The 18,725-nt window shown below is 42.2% G+C and overlaps 1 protein-coding gene across 1 annotated transcript in view; it reads right to left on the minus strand.

The window, feature by feature from the left end:
- The window catches only part of dst (dystonin), a 360,347-nt gene that overhangs the window by 19,701 nt on the left and 321,921 nt on the right, over window positions 1-18,725 (minus strand). Inside the window, exons 88-98 of the mRNA XM_056470777.1 lie at window positions 15,065-15,234; window positions 14,092-14,251; window positions 11,392-11,586; window positions 10,700-10,828; window positions 7,628-7,771; window positions 7,025-7,213; window positions 4,986-5,115; window positions 4,279-4,445; window positions 3,202-3,364; window positions 1,754-1,908; window positions 1,573-1,647 (exon numbers count right to left, since the gene is read on the minus strand). Coding sequence (XP_056326752.1) covers window positions 1,573-1,647; window positions 1,754-1,908; window positions 3,202-3,364; window positions 4,279-4,445; window positions 4,986-5,115; window positions 7,025-7,213; window positions 7,628-7,771; window positions 10,700-10,828; window positions 11,392-11,586; window positions 14,092-14,251; window positions 15,065-15,234 — 1,677 coding nt within the window. The remainder of the gene's footprint in view (window positions 1-1,572; window positions 1,648-1,753; window positions 1,909-3,201; window positions 3,365-4,278; window positions 4,446-4,985; window positions 5,116-7,024; window positions 7,214-7,627; window positions 7,772-10,699; window positions 10,829-11,391; window positions 11,587-14,091; window positions 14,252-15,064; window positions 15,235-18,725) is intronic.

Below are 18,725 nucleotides of genomic sequence, written 5' to 3' on the forward strand. Positions count from 1 at the left end.
ATGCTTTGCTTGTCACTGTTTTGGAGCACATTCGATTACAGATATCCTAAAAAAGGACTGAAACTAACATCTAACAATAATAATTTCACTGGACATTTAAAATTGTGTGCCAATTTGACACAATTCTGATTGTAGGTGGGTTATATGTGGGCATCATTTATCCTAGATCAGTGGTGCTCAACCCTGTTCCTGGAGATCTACCTTCCTGCAGAGTTCAGCTCCAGCCCTGAAAATTACCCGCAATTTTCCGGAAAGGTCTGTATGTGTGAACAGGCCCTTATTGAAAATCCCGGTAATTTCGTTCCGGCTATTTTCCGGAAAGAGAAGTTGTAACATTACCGGTAATTTGCGGGAATGCTGCGCTGTGTGAACGCAGAGGGAAGATTGCCGGAAAAAGCGCATTCACGTCTAGAACGCGCTGATGTAAGACTTTAGCCAATCAGAACACTCAAGTTTGCGCGGTTTGTGAGAATAAAAGCCTGTGAATGTTTTCCCAGACACATTTAGCTGCTAGATGTTGGTCAGATAACATTTATATGTTCCTTCTTAATGCCAACTGTGTAAATAATGATCGATAAAATGCTTATGATAAGCCGTTATTTGTTTACCTTCAAGCTCTGACGCGTTGGCACATAAAGCAGCCGGTGAGCGCCAGCACACACACCTCGACACCTCGACATGAGAAAGTTTTTCTTTATGCTTTCATTAAAGTTGTTCACAACACTGATCCATCCACAGAGTTTGTGATGTAGTCAAATGTTTACGAACACAAGCCCTGCCGCTTAGAGCTCATTTCTGCTTAATGTTGTCAGAATTTACCGGTATTTTGGATGTGTGAACGGTCTTTTCCGGAAAAAATTCCGTAACGTCTGTGTGAACAGCGCTTTTTTGAATTTAACGGTAAAGCTGTTCCGGAAATTTCCAGATGTTTACCGGTATCACTGTGTGAAAGGGGCTATTGACAAACCAATCAGATTAATCCAAGCCTATAATAAATAGCCCATTTCACCTTACTTCCCTTATCTTTGTTTTTGAAGAATCCCCCCATCCACCCCATCTCCCCCTCTTTCACCTTTACCAGGGGTAGCTTTTGCGAACTACCTGATCTCGGACCCCCTTACATGATAATTGACCAGGCAGGAGCCCTGGGCTCAAGTATCTCAGAGTTCAGGGTTCTCTCCCAGGACAGCATGCCAAACCTGCTATTAGCATCAAGCAATATCTAAGTGTGAACACTTGAAAGACATAGAATTGGGCAGCATTTCAACCTACAAGGTCTTCATCAGGTCACCAGTTTTTTTGACTCAATGTGGCTTGATCGAGCACCTGCCTTTAAGATTTTCCTAGCACTGATTTGTTTCTTTCTCTAAATGACAGTCATAACTCATTTAATTTTACACAACCGATGCACTGCAATACTCAGTCTTGCAAAGCTTATTTTTGGATCCTTGTTTTAAAATGCAACTTGGCTGGCAGTGAACAGGCTTGTGCCTTTGTCCTGTTCTGCATCAAGCTTTATAAATCTAACACTTTAAATATAACACTCATGACGGAAAAAAATCTGTCGCTTACCCGATATTTGTTGGCTCCGATCTGCTCTACTTGGAAGCGTTTAGGGCACTTGCACTTCGCAACTTGGCGAGTCACCTGAACACATGAAGTCATAAATCAAACTGAAAAACATCTACAGGAAAGACCATCGCTAATGTTTCCAATTACGGGACATTCCCGAAAGTATGCCGGCAACGTTTACCTCATCTTCAATCTTGTCAGCATCGGTTAATGGCTTGTAGGCATCTTTATTGGGATGTAAAGCAGCCACAAACTCATAGTAGTCAATGTAGCCATCGCCGTCTCGATCGAAGATATCTGCCACAGCGCTCATCTCCAGACGGCTGGTGGGAAACTCTACAAGAGAAGACCGCTGTTCAGAGTAAAGCCTGAAATAAGCCAGCCCTGAAGTATCCTGAAGTACACTCTGGGGTGTCAAAATGAATCTATGGTGCATCCTAAAGCAGATAAGGACAATTCAGTATTGCTTTAGTAGCAGACATAAGCAGTTCTGATGTACTGATGGGAGGAAGTTGAGATGTGGGTGCGAGTAGCATACTATGTAGAGGGTGACAAAATGCATGTGCGAATACCATACTATGCTGAGAGATTTGAGTAGCCGGTTTGAGTAGCATAATTAGAATGAGAGACGAGTAAGTGAGGGTGACGCAGTGGCGCAGTGGGGAGCACGTTCGCCTCACAGCAAGAAGGTCGCTGGTTCGAGCCTCGGCTGAGTCAGTTGGTGTTTCTGTGTGGATGTTCTCCCCGTGTTGGCATGCTCCGGGTTCCCCCACAAGTCAAAAGACATGTGCTATAGGTGAATTGGGTAAGCTAAATTGGCCGTAGTGTATGAGTGTGAATGAGTGTATATGGATGTTTCCCAGTGATGGGTTGCAGATGGAAGGGCATCCGCTGTGTGAAACGTCCTGGATAAGTTGGCGGTTCACTTTTAATGTTTGATAAGAAGCATGTTTTTTAAGCAAGTAAAATTAAAGGTTCAGTTCATATATGTTGTGATTGCCAGTGGTGTTGTCTTTGCTGGCGAATTACTTCCTGTAGTTTGTTGCAATCACCAGCTGGGTTTTCTATATGGGAGATTACTGCTGAACGAACTACAACTCCCAGAACTCCTTGCGCTCATCAACTCCTACAACAGCTGACAATAATCTGGACACTCACACACAGACACAGCTGCTGATCATCGACTGATTACAAGGACTATAAATACACCTCACCTTCATTCACACATTGCCAAATCTTGTTTCTATCACGAACATTACAAAGTGGTTTCCCTGGTTTGTTTCCCTGTGTTTTTGATTCTAACCTTGTTCTGATTCATTGCCGCCTAGTCTGACCTCTCGCCTGTTTTTTGACCACGATTATTGGATTGCCCTTGTGTTATTGTTTTGCTCCTGTTTTTAACCTCTACCTGTACGACCTCGATTAATAAGCTGCATTTGGATTCGCAACTGTGTTCTCAGCGTCTGCTTCGTTACAATATATCCAAATGCTTACACGTAATGACAAATTGTATACATGAAGTAAAACTGAAAATTTAACATGCGGTACATCGTGGTATCAGATTGAACCAATCCAACCAAACCATGAGACCAGTTTGGGTTCACATCAAAAGAAGACGTCTTCCCTTACTTGAGGACAGGATGCCATCGATGAATTCCTGCCTTGTGACTTTGCCATCCTGGTCTTTATCAATCCGACGGAAGAAATCCATGACTCGTGATTTCTTGTGGTTCATCCAGCGCATGTAGCGCTTTCTCCATACGTCAAAGTCAAAGTTAGCAAACTCTTTCAACTTTGGGAAGAGAAGAAGAAAATTAGCTTCACACATACAGCAGGGGAAGTAAGTATAAATACATCATGCTTTTTCCAGGAAATAATATTTGTAAAGGAGCTGTTGACATGGAATTAAAGCAGATTTTGGTAAAACCCAAACAATACAAACATAAAAATAAAGCAAAACAAAAAAATCTGAGACATGAGTTCTGTGTAATAACACTGGAATGACAGAAGGAGAAAGTGCTGAACTACTGAAATGTGTTTAATACTGTATATAAAAGGCTTTTTTGGTGCTGCTGCTTAAAGACGCCTCTCATGTGGAGAATGAAGTCACATGCATTGCTCAGGTGGGAGTTTCTCACAGACTTCAACAGAGAGTCTAAATCTTGATGCTTCTGTGAGTCTCGTCTATCAAATCTGAGCTTTATTCTGTATTTTCTATTGTATTCGAGTCAGGTGATTGGCTAGGCCATTCTACAGCTTGAATATCTTTCTCTGTAAGCATCTGAGAGTTTCCTCGGCTGTGTTTTGGATCATTGTCTTGCTGAAATGTCCACCCTGGGTTCATCTTCATCATCTGCTAATGTAGATGTTGGACTGAAGCAGCAATATTAAAATACAATGAGTAAGAGCTGAAGAACTCTGAGCGATTTCAGCTGCTGTCTGGGCTTTCACTGCCTTTCTACACCTCTTTCTTCATGTGTTCAATACTTTTTTCCTGTGTCATTTCACTTCATTACACATAACTTCATTAGTAAACGAACTAGATTTGTTTTCTTTGCATATATGGACATCTGGTGAAAGTTTCAAGTCAACGGCACCTTTTAGAAATATGTTTTCTGAGAAAAATGAGAGGTGTTCAGTACTTATTTCCCCCGCGCTAAGTCAAAATGCTACAGAGTTGAAGTCCGCTGTGCAGGTTTGACTGACCTCCTCTAGTCTGTCCAGAGCGTCATTGAGTTTTCTCCTCCTGTCCAGAGCCAGCAACCAAACCTGCTGCCATTTACTAACCAGCAGGTTCACTCGGGGGTTCTTGGTCTCGATTTGTGCCTGTGATGCTGCCGCCGTGTACATGTTTTGTGTTGGGGATCTTTTTCCTGATGACACAAAACAAACCAATCCTAAGGACTCAATTACAAAGACTTACATGTTTTTTTTTTGTCTATAACTTATATATTAGCATCAATTAGTAATTCGGCACTCATTTAGCAGCTGCTTTTATCCAAATTGAGCTACGATTGAGAAACTCAGTGCCTAATTAGACAATTACATGGGAAGTGTTATGAAATAATGCACTTTTAGAAATGTACAAGCTAGGAAAATGCACTGTAAATCCAGGGTCATAAGTGATGTGGATGAAGGAATGAACCTATAGGATTGGTTACAAGCCCAGAGTTTTTAACCCTAGTCTATCAAGCTAGTCTAGTAATCGCACACTATTTAGTAGGTCAAAAACAATATGCCAAAATTCTCATAATTCATAAAACAGTATGCAAAAAAGTATGCTTCCTATGGTTAAATCATGCTAAAACAGCTGCATTATTCAGGGAGCTTGAGTTAAGACACATACAGAAGGCATAAAGAGCAATTTGATGTCAGATTTAATTGAAATACAGAACTTAGGTGCTGGTACTCACTGGATGTTCGTCCTTTATCTAGAACGGGGATGTGAGACTGAACCGGTGGATCCGCTGTGGCTTTTCGTTTATGGGTTTTGGTAACTTTGTCCACATCTGGTTGTTTTCTGGTCATCTCTTCCATGAAAGTCTGGTACACAACAAAGACGCAAGCAGCTTGTTTCTACAGTTCATACTAGCAAACCTTTGACTGACTGTGTAATGACCATTCAAGTGAGCTTTTTTAATTGAAGAATGCTGTCATTTTGAGTCAAATTAAGCCAAAAGAAGGTTTGATTTCGGGAACTTTAAACATAAATCTGTCCAAAAACATACGTCTAGCTAGTTTCTGAACTCCCGCCATCTTTTTTTTTTTGAGTGTTTACATTTGAGAGGAAAATACACACACTGTATTTACAGATTTACATTCCTTTAGCAGACGCTTTTATCCAAAGTGAGTTCTGCTCAGAAACGCAGTGTTTTTCAGAAACGAGAGCATTCGTAAGAAAGTGTCTGGTGCATATGGAGAGGAAATGAGTGTGTTTGCTACAGGTTATGTAATGTAATGTAATGTGTGTATTTATATAGTGCACTTATTGTGTGTGGTCATACACCCAAAGCTCTTCACAATCATGAGGAGTTAAGAGACTGTGATAGAGCCAATTCAGGGGATGCGGATGATTGGGAGGCTATGATGTATAAGGGTTGATGAAGGGAATTTGTAATTTGACTGACCAGGCTCAGCCCCGCTCAACTTCAATAGCCGCATTTCCACTATCGGGCCAGTGCGAGCCAGGGCTTTAATCAGGCCAGGCCGGGCCAATAGCCCGGGAGGTTGAGAAATGAGGCCGAAATCATGTCGCGTTTCCACTGTCGGGCTAGTTGCTCGCAGCGCGTCACGCAAACACCACCCCCAGAACGTCCCCCGAATCAAACGTCACACAACCCGTCCACTTCAGCGGGAACAAAAAAACTCAAATTATAACCACAAACACAACCTGGCATCACTACGAGAGCTGGAAGATGGAGAACATCGAAGCGATTGCTTTTTTACTGTTTGTGGTCTGTTGGTGTAAGGCCAGACAGCGATCCCTGGATAAGGACATTCGAGTTCGGCGGCATTTACTTCGAACACAGATTTTGGCTGCAAGGCGCAAAAGAGCAGCCGAGCGACGAGAACAACGATAGCAAAACAAATGTAAGGGAAGAAAGCATCTTGTCTCCTCTTTACCTGACAGGAAAACTCCGCCTTTGTACGTAACCCCGCCCCTTGGCCCAAGGTATTCGGCGGGCCGAAAAAGGCCGGACGCTGGCCCCAAGGAAGCCCCGCTTTGGCCCGATTACGCCCCGGAAGTGATAGTGGAAACGCGACTGGCCTTGGCTCGCCCTGGCTCGCTCGCTTTAGGCGCGATAGTGGAAACGCGGCTAGTGAGTAAGCAATCTTGGGTGGTATGGCTATGGTTAAGGTGGTTTGTCCAGCCCACTCACCTGCATACACTCAGAAGTGCACAATAATCGAATAATTAAAGGTGCTGTGAAGTGCTTTGAAATGTGCATTTTATTCAATCTTTAAGGTAATCTTAACAGAGGGCAGGACATAATGTAGCCCCTCCCCTTAAAAAAACAGCCAATAGCGTTTCTGTTTTGTGTTTTTGGCCTCAAGTGCATCAAATGAAGAGCAAATGAGAAGCTTCAGGAATGGGGGCGGGGCTTGTCCGACACTAGAGAGCATTTGATTGGTTGGAAGATTTGATGAGAAACTGAAGTATGAGGTGATTTATTTATGCGGAAGTGACAAACTACAAGCTTTACATGTTTATATCAGTTTTAAATCTTCTAAACACGAATTGTGTAACTGTTTTGGGGCGCACTAGCTTAAAGACGTCCTAAAAACGAACAATACTGATGCCAAAAGTGTTTTAATTTCATGGGACCTGCTAATCTTAAGCAGCATAGATGGCATCAGGATGTTTGCAATCAGTAAACCACTTCAAATGTAGTTCAAACTTCTTTTTACCACGTCACTGTGAGTGTATCGTGGCTTTAACTCCTGATTTTACCTGGTGCTCAGCGATGAGTGCTTTGACTTCCTCCAGCTCCTGAGGCATTGGGTCCTTGTCTTTCTCTCCGAGCGTAGTTTCAGCCCACTGGAGCCAGTTCAGCAGCTTCTCCAGCAGCTCCTGAGTGGCCAGCATTTCATCCAGAGCAGTGGAGAGTCTCTGCTGGTGCTGACGGGCCCAGGCTGTTACCTGACATGTGCACACATACACAATTGATCAGCTAAGATTAATAATAATAACATCTTTAGTAGTTTTCAATGTTAGTTGAATTAATTTAACCAATGCTAACTATTGGAGCCTTATTTGCTATGCTACATATATCACCATATCATTACGTCCAGAGTAACATGTAAAATTATATATGAACTATTAAGATAGTTAACCGATTAAGTCTTCAAGCATTTGGCACACTTATGAACACTGAAAATTTAATCTGATTATTCCTAAAAGGCACTTTAAATAATTATTCACTCTTATTTTGCGGTGTCCACGATCTCAGCATCACGTATGTTCATATATATCGAATGACTGAATAACAGCGTATGTCTAGTTCTCATCAAAAGTGTCTGAATGGATTAGCGAAGCGAGCGTGAACAGACGAACCTCCTCGAAGCGTGCTTTAATGATGGTGTTCCAGTGTTTGATGGTGGTGATGGAGTCTGGGTGGCAGATGGACAGGATGGCTTCTCCCATGCTGGTGGCTTTATTCAGAGCCAGTCTTTTCTCCTCCAGCTTCTTCATGAACTCCTGCATGCATCAAGAAGATCTTTCATTAGTAAACAATAGCAGTTGCACAAAGAGAAGCCTGTCACAGCTTCATCACCCATCACCTTCATCACCCCTGCAGCTTCATCACCTATAATGCCTCAGGATTGGAAAACAGATGCATTTGGCTCTCGGTGATCAGAATAAGTTCATTGCCAAAACTGCACTGATGAGGGGAAGAACAGAACAGTGCGCAGACACACACTTGTTATGGTGTTTTGAGAGGACTTTCAAAGTGTTTATTATATCACCTTACCCCTAACCCAACCTTCACAGGAAACGTGGCATCTTTTAAATGTGAAATGACCATGTTAAGTGTGATTTTTAACAGTTTTGAATTATGAAAACATGGCCATGTCCTCATAAACCACCTCAACATTGTAATGCCTAGGTCATGGATAAAATTTCTGTCCTCGTAAACCACCAGTCCATACAGATAAGCAGTCTATAAAGGGATAGTTCGTGCAATAATGTCGGTCATAATTTCCTCATCCTCCATTTAATCTAAAGCTGTTTCTGTTGAACACAATGGAAGATATATTGAAGAATGCTGGAAAGATCAATCAGCCATTGACTTCAATGGTATTTTTTGCTCTACTACGGATGTCGGTGGCGTTTTGTCCAACCCAGGCTCATTCTGAAAACGTACCTCCACGGATGTTTCTGGAGACCGCGAAATATGTCCCGCCAGCACGTTTTTCTGCAGTTTTTGTTTTCGCGAATCCGCCAGAGGTCACCGTGTACGCTTTCGAGATCTCAAATTTTCCTCGTGAGTGCCATTCACGCCTGCTGTTCTCGCGTAAACCCACCAGAGGCCGCTGTTGACTCACTTTTGGACAGACTTTCTGACTGACTGAGCGAACCACTAACCGACCCTCCCCCCTCCCTAAACCCAACCAATTTCATCGATTGACCCGCCCACCCACTTCCCTAAACCCAACCAACACGTTTCAAACGCAATCCAAAAAAATAAAAGCCCTCGTCTGACTCTTTTTACCACATCCTCACCCTGCTATTCACCTGTTTGTTTTATATTTTGGATTCTGTTTTTGTCTCACCGGCTTTCTGTAACCGCTCTTCACCGAACTCGAACCCCCATCTTCGTGGTCAACTCCTTTCTGCATCTCAAATCCGCCGACGGACGGACGTGTTAACTGCATTATTATATATGTTATATATTCCGGATATTGAACGTAACTGATGTTAATATATTACTAATACCATATGCATGTTGATTATACATAAAATACAAAGCACGGTGTACTACCAACAGCTGGTTACTAGAGAAACAGCATCATCAACAAGGATGTTTGCTACAGTGGACGTGAATAATGTCTCAGAGTATTTTAGAGTTTTACTATGAGATCACAGCACAAGGGAATATGGGTCGAACTCTTTCCTGGCAAACAGCAGTTAATAAAGATTGGAAGCCATGTATGGATATCGTTCCTCTGTTGGACAGGGAGAGACGGTCAAAATGAGCTGGCCGACGGATCACTACTTCATATTATGAGCACAGCTAATAAAAGAAGAATGTCAAAGATGTGGAAAACACCGACACACTTTCTGTCTCGGGAAGGTTTGGATTCCTCTCCGCATTTAATCCCAGTGCTGTAATGAAGATGTGATATTTTGTGCGTTCTGTTATCACATCTTTAGCTGTGTTTCTATCCAAAGATGCCTATTAGATTAATGCACAAAATACTGCATTAAATGTTAGCAAATAAAGCAGCGTTTCCAGTCAAAAATCAAGACTTTCTGATAAACTGACGTCAAATATCAGACAGAAACTATAGAAGCCGCTGTGGGGTTTTTCTTCTCTTATAAATTGACAATGCACACTTGATCTAATCAAACTAAATCATTAAATAATCATCACTAAATAATTGCATGCAGGAGTTTAGTAAATGTGTTTCCATCATAGCTTATGCACATTTTATTCTTATCGGACTTAAAGGTTTGTCCTACCCAGTTGTCTACATAAGCTTTTTATGTGCATCTTGCCGTTTCCTTTTATCAGTTTTTATGTGCATATCCAAAATATGAGGCGACGCGGTGGCGCAGTGGGTAGCGCTATCGCCTCACAGCAATAAGGTCGCTGGTTTGAACCTCAGCTGAGTGAGTTGGCGTTTCTGTGTGGAGTTTGCATGTTCTGCCTGAGTTCGCGTGGGTCCAAAGTCCAAAGACTTGGTACAGGTGAATTGGGTAAGCTAAATTGTCTGTAGTGCATCCGCTGTGTAAAACATAAGCTGGATAAGTTGGCGGTTCATTCCGCTGTGGCGACCCCAGATTAATAAAGGGACCAAACCGAAAAGAAAATGAATGAATGAATATCCAAAATAGAATAAGCTCAACCCTGTTAGACCATGCGCCGTGGCGCAAAGCGTATTTTTCCATCCTTTAAATAGCATAAGTGGATTCGAATACGACCTTAATGCTTTTGCACCATGCGCTTTAGACTTTGTGCCTAGATTGTTAAAATAGTTCCCAAAGACTTTCGTGCATTATATTGTTAAGAAATAATACTAATCAGCGTTTCATGTGCTAATGATGTATGCATTACTTAAAATATTTGTTTTTGTTACATTCTTAGTAGAACATGCAGTGATCAATGTGTTGACGGCATTTTTATTTAGCATTAAAATTAGCCCGTGCTAATGTTGCGTTGTTAACGAAATGAACAGTGTTGACAGTGCATTTGTTTCGCTTTAAAATTAGTCCTTGGTAATGCTAAAAGTTGTCATGAGCTGTCAAACAACATGTGAATATATTTGTCCTGCAAAACATTTGCATCTTGTGTTTTATTAATGATGCCACCCTCGACTGTCAGCCAACGTCGCCTTGATTTTGATATCATAAGTCGACTTTAAAAAATCTAAAGTCATTCAGCCCCTGTTGTGGGAAACTTGCCTTGTGCTGTTCAATGAGCGCGCGCAGGGCTTCTTCATCGTCTGGAAGGGCTCCATGAAAGCGAAGGCTCTGTTCAGCTTCTGCGAGCCACTCCAGCAGAATGTGAACGGTGGAGTGAAACTCTTCAGCCTGAGGGACAGTGAACACACGTTACACAACAACGTTAGTCCTGGTCACACATTTGCTTTGAAGATTTGAATTAGGACGGGAAATTCATCAAATTACAAGACTGCCTCTTCTACTTTAAGCGTGCATACAAGCAACTGCAGTTCATTTCTTTTCTTTTTTTCACCATTAAGACATCATACATTTTTTTAAAGCCATTTTCAGGTCAATTTTATTAGCCCCTTCAGCAATATTAGTTTTGGATTGTCTCCAGAACAAACCACTGTTATACATTGACTTGCCTAATTAGCCTAACTTAACCATAATTAACCTAGTTAAGCCTTTAAAGGTCACTTTAAGCTGAATACTAGTAGTAAATATTATGCATTATCATCATGGCAAAGATAAAATATATCAGTTATTAGAGATGAGTTATTAAAACTATCATGTTTAGACATGTGTTGAAAAAATCTGCTCTCCGTTAAACAGACATTGGGGAACAAATATATCCAGGAGGGCGAATAATTCACACTTCAGCTGTATAGCGCATTGCTGTCTAAATAGGTAGTCAGTGTGACCGGTGTTACCTGACTGAGGGCCTGCTCCAGCCGTGTCTGTTTGGACACTGAGAGGCTGCAGACCGTCTCCCAGCGGGTGCTCAGCTCCTGCATCTGAACTTTGACCCAGGAAGAGTCATCGTGACTGCTGTCAATCAAGTCCCGTGCCGAACGCTTCAAAGCCTGAACGCTGCCCGTCCTCTTGCCCAGCTCTTTCTGGAACACCTGCAGCACACATGCAAAGATGGAGATCATAAGTCTTCCAATCAGCCTCAAAAAAAAATGTTTGCTGCTTGTTTAAAATGAGCCAACACAACACAATTCTTGAGATTTCTTTGCGACAACTTATTTGTTAAAAAAGTTAATAATTGGTTTGTGTAGGGACAAAATGAAGGAGTTGTTTTTGTGCAACAGTGAGCCCAGCATATGGGCAAACTCCATCCTGGAGGGCCGGTGTCCTGCATAGTTTAGCTCTAACGCTAATCAAACACACCTGAACATGCTAATCAGTGGCTGTTTCTCAATTACAAGAACGCAGAGGAGTTCTTGTGGAGACCGGTCTTGCCAGGTGTCCTCAGAAGAACGAACTCAGGAGACCACGAGAACACAGAACGCGTCCTGAGAGGAATGTGATGCTGCGTTCTTCCTGATGGTCACGTGACCTTCGCACGTTTATTAATGGAAAATTATTCAAACATTACAGCATTCATACAATGATTTACTGTTTTTCCCCTTTTCAAAATATATACTCTGCATTAAAACATTATAAATATACGTTGCACAATAAATAAAACTGACTTTAATACGAATTTCAGCAAACAAACACCCTTAACACGTTTATTCCTTTATTAAGATGTCCACCCTACTGAAAAAAACCAGCTTAAAACAGCCTAGGGTGGTTGGCTGGTTTTAGCTGGTCAACATGGCTGGTTTTAGAGGGGTTTGGGTCATTTCCAGGCTGGTTTCCAGCCATTTACAACCTGGTCTTAGCTGGGAGATGACCAGCTAAAACCAGCTTGACCAGCGTAGCCAGGCTGGGAGCCCAGCCAAAACCAGCTATGTCCAGCTTAAACCAGCTGGATTTAGCTGGTCACTTTCCAGCCTGACCAGCTAAGACCAGGCTGGAAATGGCTGGAAACCAGCCTGGAAATGGCCAAAACCCCGCTAAAACTAGGCTGGTCAACCAGCTAAAACCAGCCAACCACCCTAGGCTGGTTTAGGCGGGATTTTTCAGCAGGGCATGGTAATGTTTACTTTTACCATTTCATTTAGGGAAACTCCTGAGGTAAATAAGTGATGTCTCTGAACTTTAATAATAAATCTAAATGAAATGCTGCGCTTCCCACCGCCAGTCGCAATGACTTATGGGACTTCTAGAGCGAGACCGGTGCTCAAGTCTGCATCGGTGCGTCCTCGATATCAAGAACACATCCGGGAAGTTTCAGGCGTCCTCCGTTCTTGCGGTCTTGAGTATTGGAACTGAACTTTGGCAGCTGAGAACACGAGGACGCAAGACCACTGAAGAACGCATCTTGAGAAACAGCCAGTGTCTTCAATAAACAGGTGTGTTTGATTAGAGTTGGAGCTAAATTGTGTAGGACACCAGCCCTCCAGGACCGAGTTTACCCACACCTATTTTAGAGAGTATGCATTCGCCTTTCTATATGAAAGGTTTGTGTTCATAGTTGATCATTTGGTCTCAGAAGTGGCTTATATAGCCACTTCTGAGACCAAATGATCAACTAGAAGTCAAGTTATGATCTGTTGTTCCTAAAACTTAGATAGGCAGGTAGTGTATATCTTAATTAACAGCCAGATTTTTTTTACATTATTTCCACATAACAGCAATCATATGAGCACCAGGTTTTAACTTTCCATCAGCATTGCTCTTATAACAGAAATGGAAAAACTCTGATCACGTGTTACATGAAACATGGATTTAAAGGCCATCTTAGTCACATGAATGTTGGGATATTTATAGAGTACTGTCAAAAAGCAGCTATTTTTTATCTCGATCACCAAGTGCTAGATTGCATCCATAATTATCAAGCATAAACAGCACCAAACATAGTCAGAAAGCCAAGCATTTACTCACACAGTTCTGGACACGACTGAGGTCATCATTTCTCTGTGTTTGAACTCCTGCTAGCTCTAAATCAAAGCAGTGTGTTCTGTCGTATTGCTCTCCCTCCAACCGTACTACAGCGCAATTATATTTTATTCCTGCCATAAAGTCCAAGATCAGAATCAAGAGGTGCAGGGAAATGGGTATTTCAGGACAGCTGCGCAATGCTTGAACAATGCACTCGCACACTGCTGTTCTCAGATCAGATTCAACAACATTCTGAAGCACAACTGCTCTCTGGTGTTATAAATGTGCAGGAAAAAACATGCATACTGGGGTATACCTTATTCATTCATCCCTTCATCCCTTCATTCATTCATTCATTCATTCATTCATTCATTCATTCATTCCTTCATTCATTCATTGCTTCATTTATTCCTATATTCCTTCATTTATTTCCTTCAATTATTCATCCTTCATTCCTTTATTCGTTCAATCCTTCCTTCATTCACTCATTCATTCCTTCATTCATTCCTTCATTCATTCCATCCTTCATTTATTCATTCATTCATTCATTCATTCACTCACTCAGTCACTCATTCATTCACTCATATTCATATCATGTCCGTCAGTTGAGTAGTGAGAGCTGCCAATGTGTGCAGTACCTTATGGCTGTCGATGAGGTTGAGGACCAGGTCTATGTCTCCATGCACCGGCTGATCTTCTGCCAGCTGAGGCTCCACTTTATACAGCCAGTCGATCAGAGCCTGCAGTGCGTCTGTGAACTGACCTGAGAACAGCAGAGCCTCCTCCAGCTTATTCTGCCTGTAAATAAAAACAGTCCATATAGCATATAGCAAGCACACAGCAGTGAGCACATATCCATTCATACAACAGTCACAATAACTATAGCGATTTTAAAATTCTAGATTTAAAGGGGACCTGTTATGCCCCTTTTTCAGATATCTCTGATGTCCTTAGAGTGTGTGTGTGTGTGTGTGTGTGTGTGTGTGTGTGTGTGACGTTTCAGCTCAAAACATCACACAGATAATGTGTTATAACTCTCTGAAACTGACCCTTTTCGGCTTTGATCCTAACTGCGTGGTGTTTTGGTGACTGTCGCTTTAAATTCAAATGAGCTATTTCAAAAGAGGGCGGAGCTACAAATGCCTGTATGTCAGCATAGTGGCAGATTCAAAAACAAGACTAACGTCCTATGCTAATGAGGGAGAGATGGTCACTAGTGGGCGGGGCCTTTCCTCCTCTGATGACACGTACAAAGGGAGAACGTCAATCAAAGTGTTTCTGCAGACTGTCTACATCAAGTCTGATTATAAAAAATAAAGTTAATACATTTTAACTATTAGCGGCTGGTTATATTCACACACTGCAGCCACACAACTGTGTTTAAACCCCTTATAAATGTGATTTTTGCATAATAGCTCCCCTTTAAACTTAGAAAAAGGTTCGATTGTTGACAAGCATTTCACTTTAATAATAAAAATACCTCTAATCTCATATTATATCATTGTAATTTCAACATTTAATAATATATTATTTTTGAAAATACCTGTGTCCATGTGAATGATCCTAAAACATGTTTATTGTGGAAGGGGGATGTGTGTTTTTCTGAAATACCTCTCTACAGATTTGCCGCACACCGTGTCCCACTTGTCCCTGAGCTCACTGAGCATGTGGTCCAGCTTCTGGTTGTCATCTTGTAAGGAGGTTTTGTCCTTCAGAGCCCGTCCTGTGCGGCTGGTGGTGTCGTACACCGAATGCTTGCTGCCCAGAGCTTTCTGAAACTCCTGTAAGAGAGACACACAGAGGGTCACTGAGATGACATGTGTTTGTCTGAGATACGGTTGAATTTTGGACACGTTAGAAACGCACTCAACAGCAGCAGCTTTGCTCTTCCAGCGGAAGGGGCGGAGCTACAGATGATAGGGAGGTGCTATATATGAATAGGCGGAGTTTTTTTTTTACCTGACACTGGATTACTTAATTCATTCGTCCATTCATTCATTTTCCTACGGCTTAATCCCTGATTTATTAAGGGTTGCCACAGTGGAATGAACCACCAACTACTCGAGCATATGTTTTATGCAGCGAATGCCCTTCCAGCTACAACCCAGTACTGGGAAACACCCATACACACTCATTCACACACACACTCATACACTACGGCCAATTTAGTTCATCAATTCCCTTATAGCGCATGTGTTATTGGTCATTTATGTCACTAATCTGGCAACCGTCATCAGGGAAACGGTTTGAATTTATGGTTAGTAAAAAACAAACATTTGGGACGACACTAAATTTATATACTGTGCTGTTGAATTTGTCAATGCATGAGTACGTAGTGTGCCATTTGGGATGCAGTGATTGTGATATAAACGATATAGTGCACAGCCCTAGCTCAAGGGCACGTGTCGTCCTGTGAGGCCTGATGGGAAGCCTGATGTCATCAAATCCTGCTATTCTTACATGTGACTGAATCATCAGAACATCTGAGGCACTGCTGAGCTGTTAATTACAAGCCAAACACTATACAGTCAGTCACACAATCCTCCACCCACTCGCATCCTGCCCATGCTGCACGCCTAGTCCAAATCTATTTCTATTACACACATTGAAAAAGTGCAGAGTTGAGTAAATGTGGTTCACTTAATGTTTTATATATATACAATTCACGCTATTAACAAGCAACTTTTTAGCTCAATAAACTACTAGTTATCTGCTTATTAATAGTAAGGCTTTAGGTATTGGGTAGGATTAGCAGTGTAGACTAAGATTATACTTTATAAGTGCTAATAAACAGTTCATATTGTGAGAATAATCCAGTAGTAAATGGTAAGAATTGTTACTTAAACTAAAGTGTTACTAAAAAAATGTATATTAAAACTAACTGTAATCGAAAGCCAGCAAGAAGCCAGCGAAGAAGCAAATCTCAGTTACAGGAAAACTAGTGCAAAGTTTGGGAGCTGCAGTTGAAAAAGCTCAACCACCCTTATGGAACGTTTCCGCTGCCTTATTGGGAGTGTAGCACAGACAGCGTTTTCAGTTCATTCATATGGAAGTTGAGTACAAATGGCCACGCAGTGCATTATAGGATTGAAAGAGGCACGGAGAAAGCATTAGCCGCGTTTCCACTATCGCGCCTAAAGCAAGCGAGCCAGGGCGAGCCAAGGCCAGTCGCATTTCCACTATCACTTCCGGGGCGTAATCGGGCCAAAGCGGGGCTTCCTTGGGGCCAGCGTCCGGCCTTTTTCGGCCCGCCGAATACCTTGGGCCAAGGAGGGCCAACTGGGGCTTCGGGGCGGGGTTACGTACAAAGGCGGAGTTTTCCTGTCAGGTAAAGAGGAGACAAGATGCTTTCTTCCCTTACATTTGTTTTGCTATCGCGCTTGATCAACTCACTCGCCTTGCAGCCAAAATCTGTGTTCGAAGTAAATGCCGCCGAACTCGAATGTCCTTATCCAGGGATCGCTGTCTGGCCTTACACCAACAGACCACAAACAGTAAAAAAGCAATCGCTTCGGTGTTCTCCATCTTCCAGCTCTCGTAGTGATGCCAGGTTGTGTTTGTGGTTATAATTTGAGTTTTTTGTTCCCGCTGAAGTGGGCGGGTTGTGTGACGTTTGATTCGGGGGACGTTCTGGGGCGGTGTTTGCGTGACGCGCTGCGAGCAACTAGCCCGACAGTGGAAACGCGACATGATTTCGGCCTCATTTCTCAACCTCCCGGGCTATTGGCCCGGCCTGGCCCGATTAAAGCCCTGGCTCGCACTGGCCCGATAGTGGAAATGCGGCTATTGAGAGCAGCCGAGAGCATCAGAAAGTTTGGGCATGTGACAAGAACTGACCAATCAGCTTGTAAGGAATATACACACGATTGATGGTTGCCAACCGACCTCACTTACCCCCAAATCCCATATAATAATCGAGATACGTACTGTATATAGAACCGGGCAATCACTAATGAATTTTTGTTTAAGTCCAGATGAAGTCTTGGAAGTTAAATGTATTTATATAGCACCTTTAACAGACAAGAAATGCTTAATAGTAAAAGAAAACAGATACAAACAAGTAAGAATTCCACAAAATGTATTACCAAGCCTCAATCAATCTTGAACTTTACAGGAAGCCAAAGTGAAGATGGTAAATTTGGGGAAATGTGATTCCTCTGTTTTTTTTTGGTTCCAGTAAGAAGCCTTGATGCAGCACTTTGGACAATATACAGGCAAGAAATGGCCGTTTAAGGCAGGCCACAGTAAAGGGAATCACTGTAATCTAGCAGTGATGTAATAAACACAATGATTACAGTCTCCAAACCTTCGTGGGGCAGAAACAATTTAGTGACTACCCTTAACCACTGTGTGCTCATTTGTTTCTCAAAGAGAAGATGACTAAAGGCCGGCTCACACTGTGAGATTTTTTATAATCCTGAACAATTGTAGCATGTCAGACTGCATGAACATGGCTCCCATGTCACACTGTAAGAGCTCAGCTGTCATCATTTCAGACTGAACGTCAATAAACAGGTGCCAAACATGTAAGAAAAGTCCGCCGGAGTTTGACATCATCCACCCGTGACACTTTCACTATCCCTCGTTCTGAACTGATTCCTCACAGTAAACGTAAACAATCTGTAGCGGCCATTTTGTACACAGCCTGTCTCAATAATTAAACCAGGAAGAAAAAACAGTGTTGACATTTCTCTGCGGTCGTTTGAATTGTCACATGGACTGCGGCATCAGATTCAGAGCTCCAATTGGTTGTTGTCACATTGCAGGAAAGTGTCTGAAATCTTCTGACACTGCCAGAACTTCATCTGAGGAAAAACCTGAACACAACGGGCATTAAGCGACTGTCTGTGAACATGTCAAACCAACAATTAAAGATGACAGATTTTAGCCGAGGATTTCAGAAATCTTTTAGGATTTCGCAAATGTGTCTCAGATGACAAAATCATTGCTGAAATCTCAGAGCTTTAGATTAAGGTGTTTTAGAGAATTGTGCTGAACAGCAATAATGTGAGCACTATGATTCGGTACAGTACAGTCAGAAATGATTTCCATTTAAACCCAGAAGTTGTGAATAAAACCAAAAAAAGCAAACCGTATCTTACATTTAACAGTCATCATACCCTACTGAAAAAAACAGCCTAAACCAGCCTAGGCTGGTTGGCTGGTTTTAGCTGGTCGACCAGCCTGCTTTTAGAGTGGTTTTGGCCATTTCCAGGCTGGTCATAGCTGGTCAGGCTGGAAAATGACATTTATATATACATTTATATGTATT

The sequence above is a fragment of the Danio aesculapii genome, chromosome 13 (assembly GCF_903798145.1).
Source record: "Danio aesculapii chromosome 13, fDanAes4.1, whole genome shotgun sequence".
Classification (NCBI taxonomy): domain Eukaryota; kingdom Metazoa; phylum Chordata; class Actinopteri; order Cypriniformes; family Danionidae; genus Danio; species Danio aesculapii.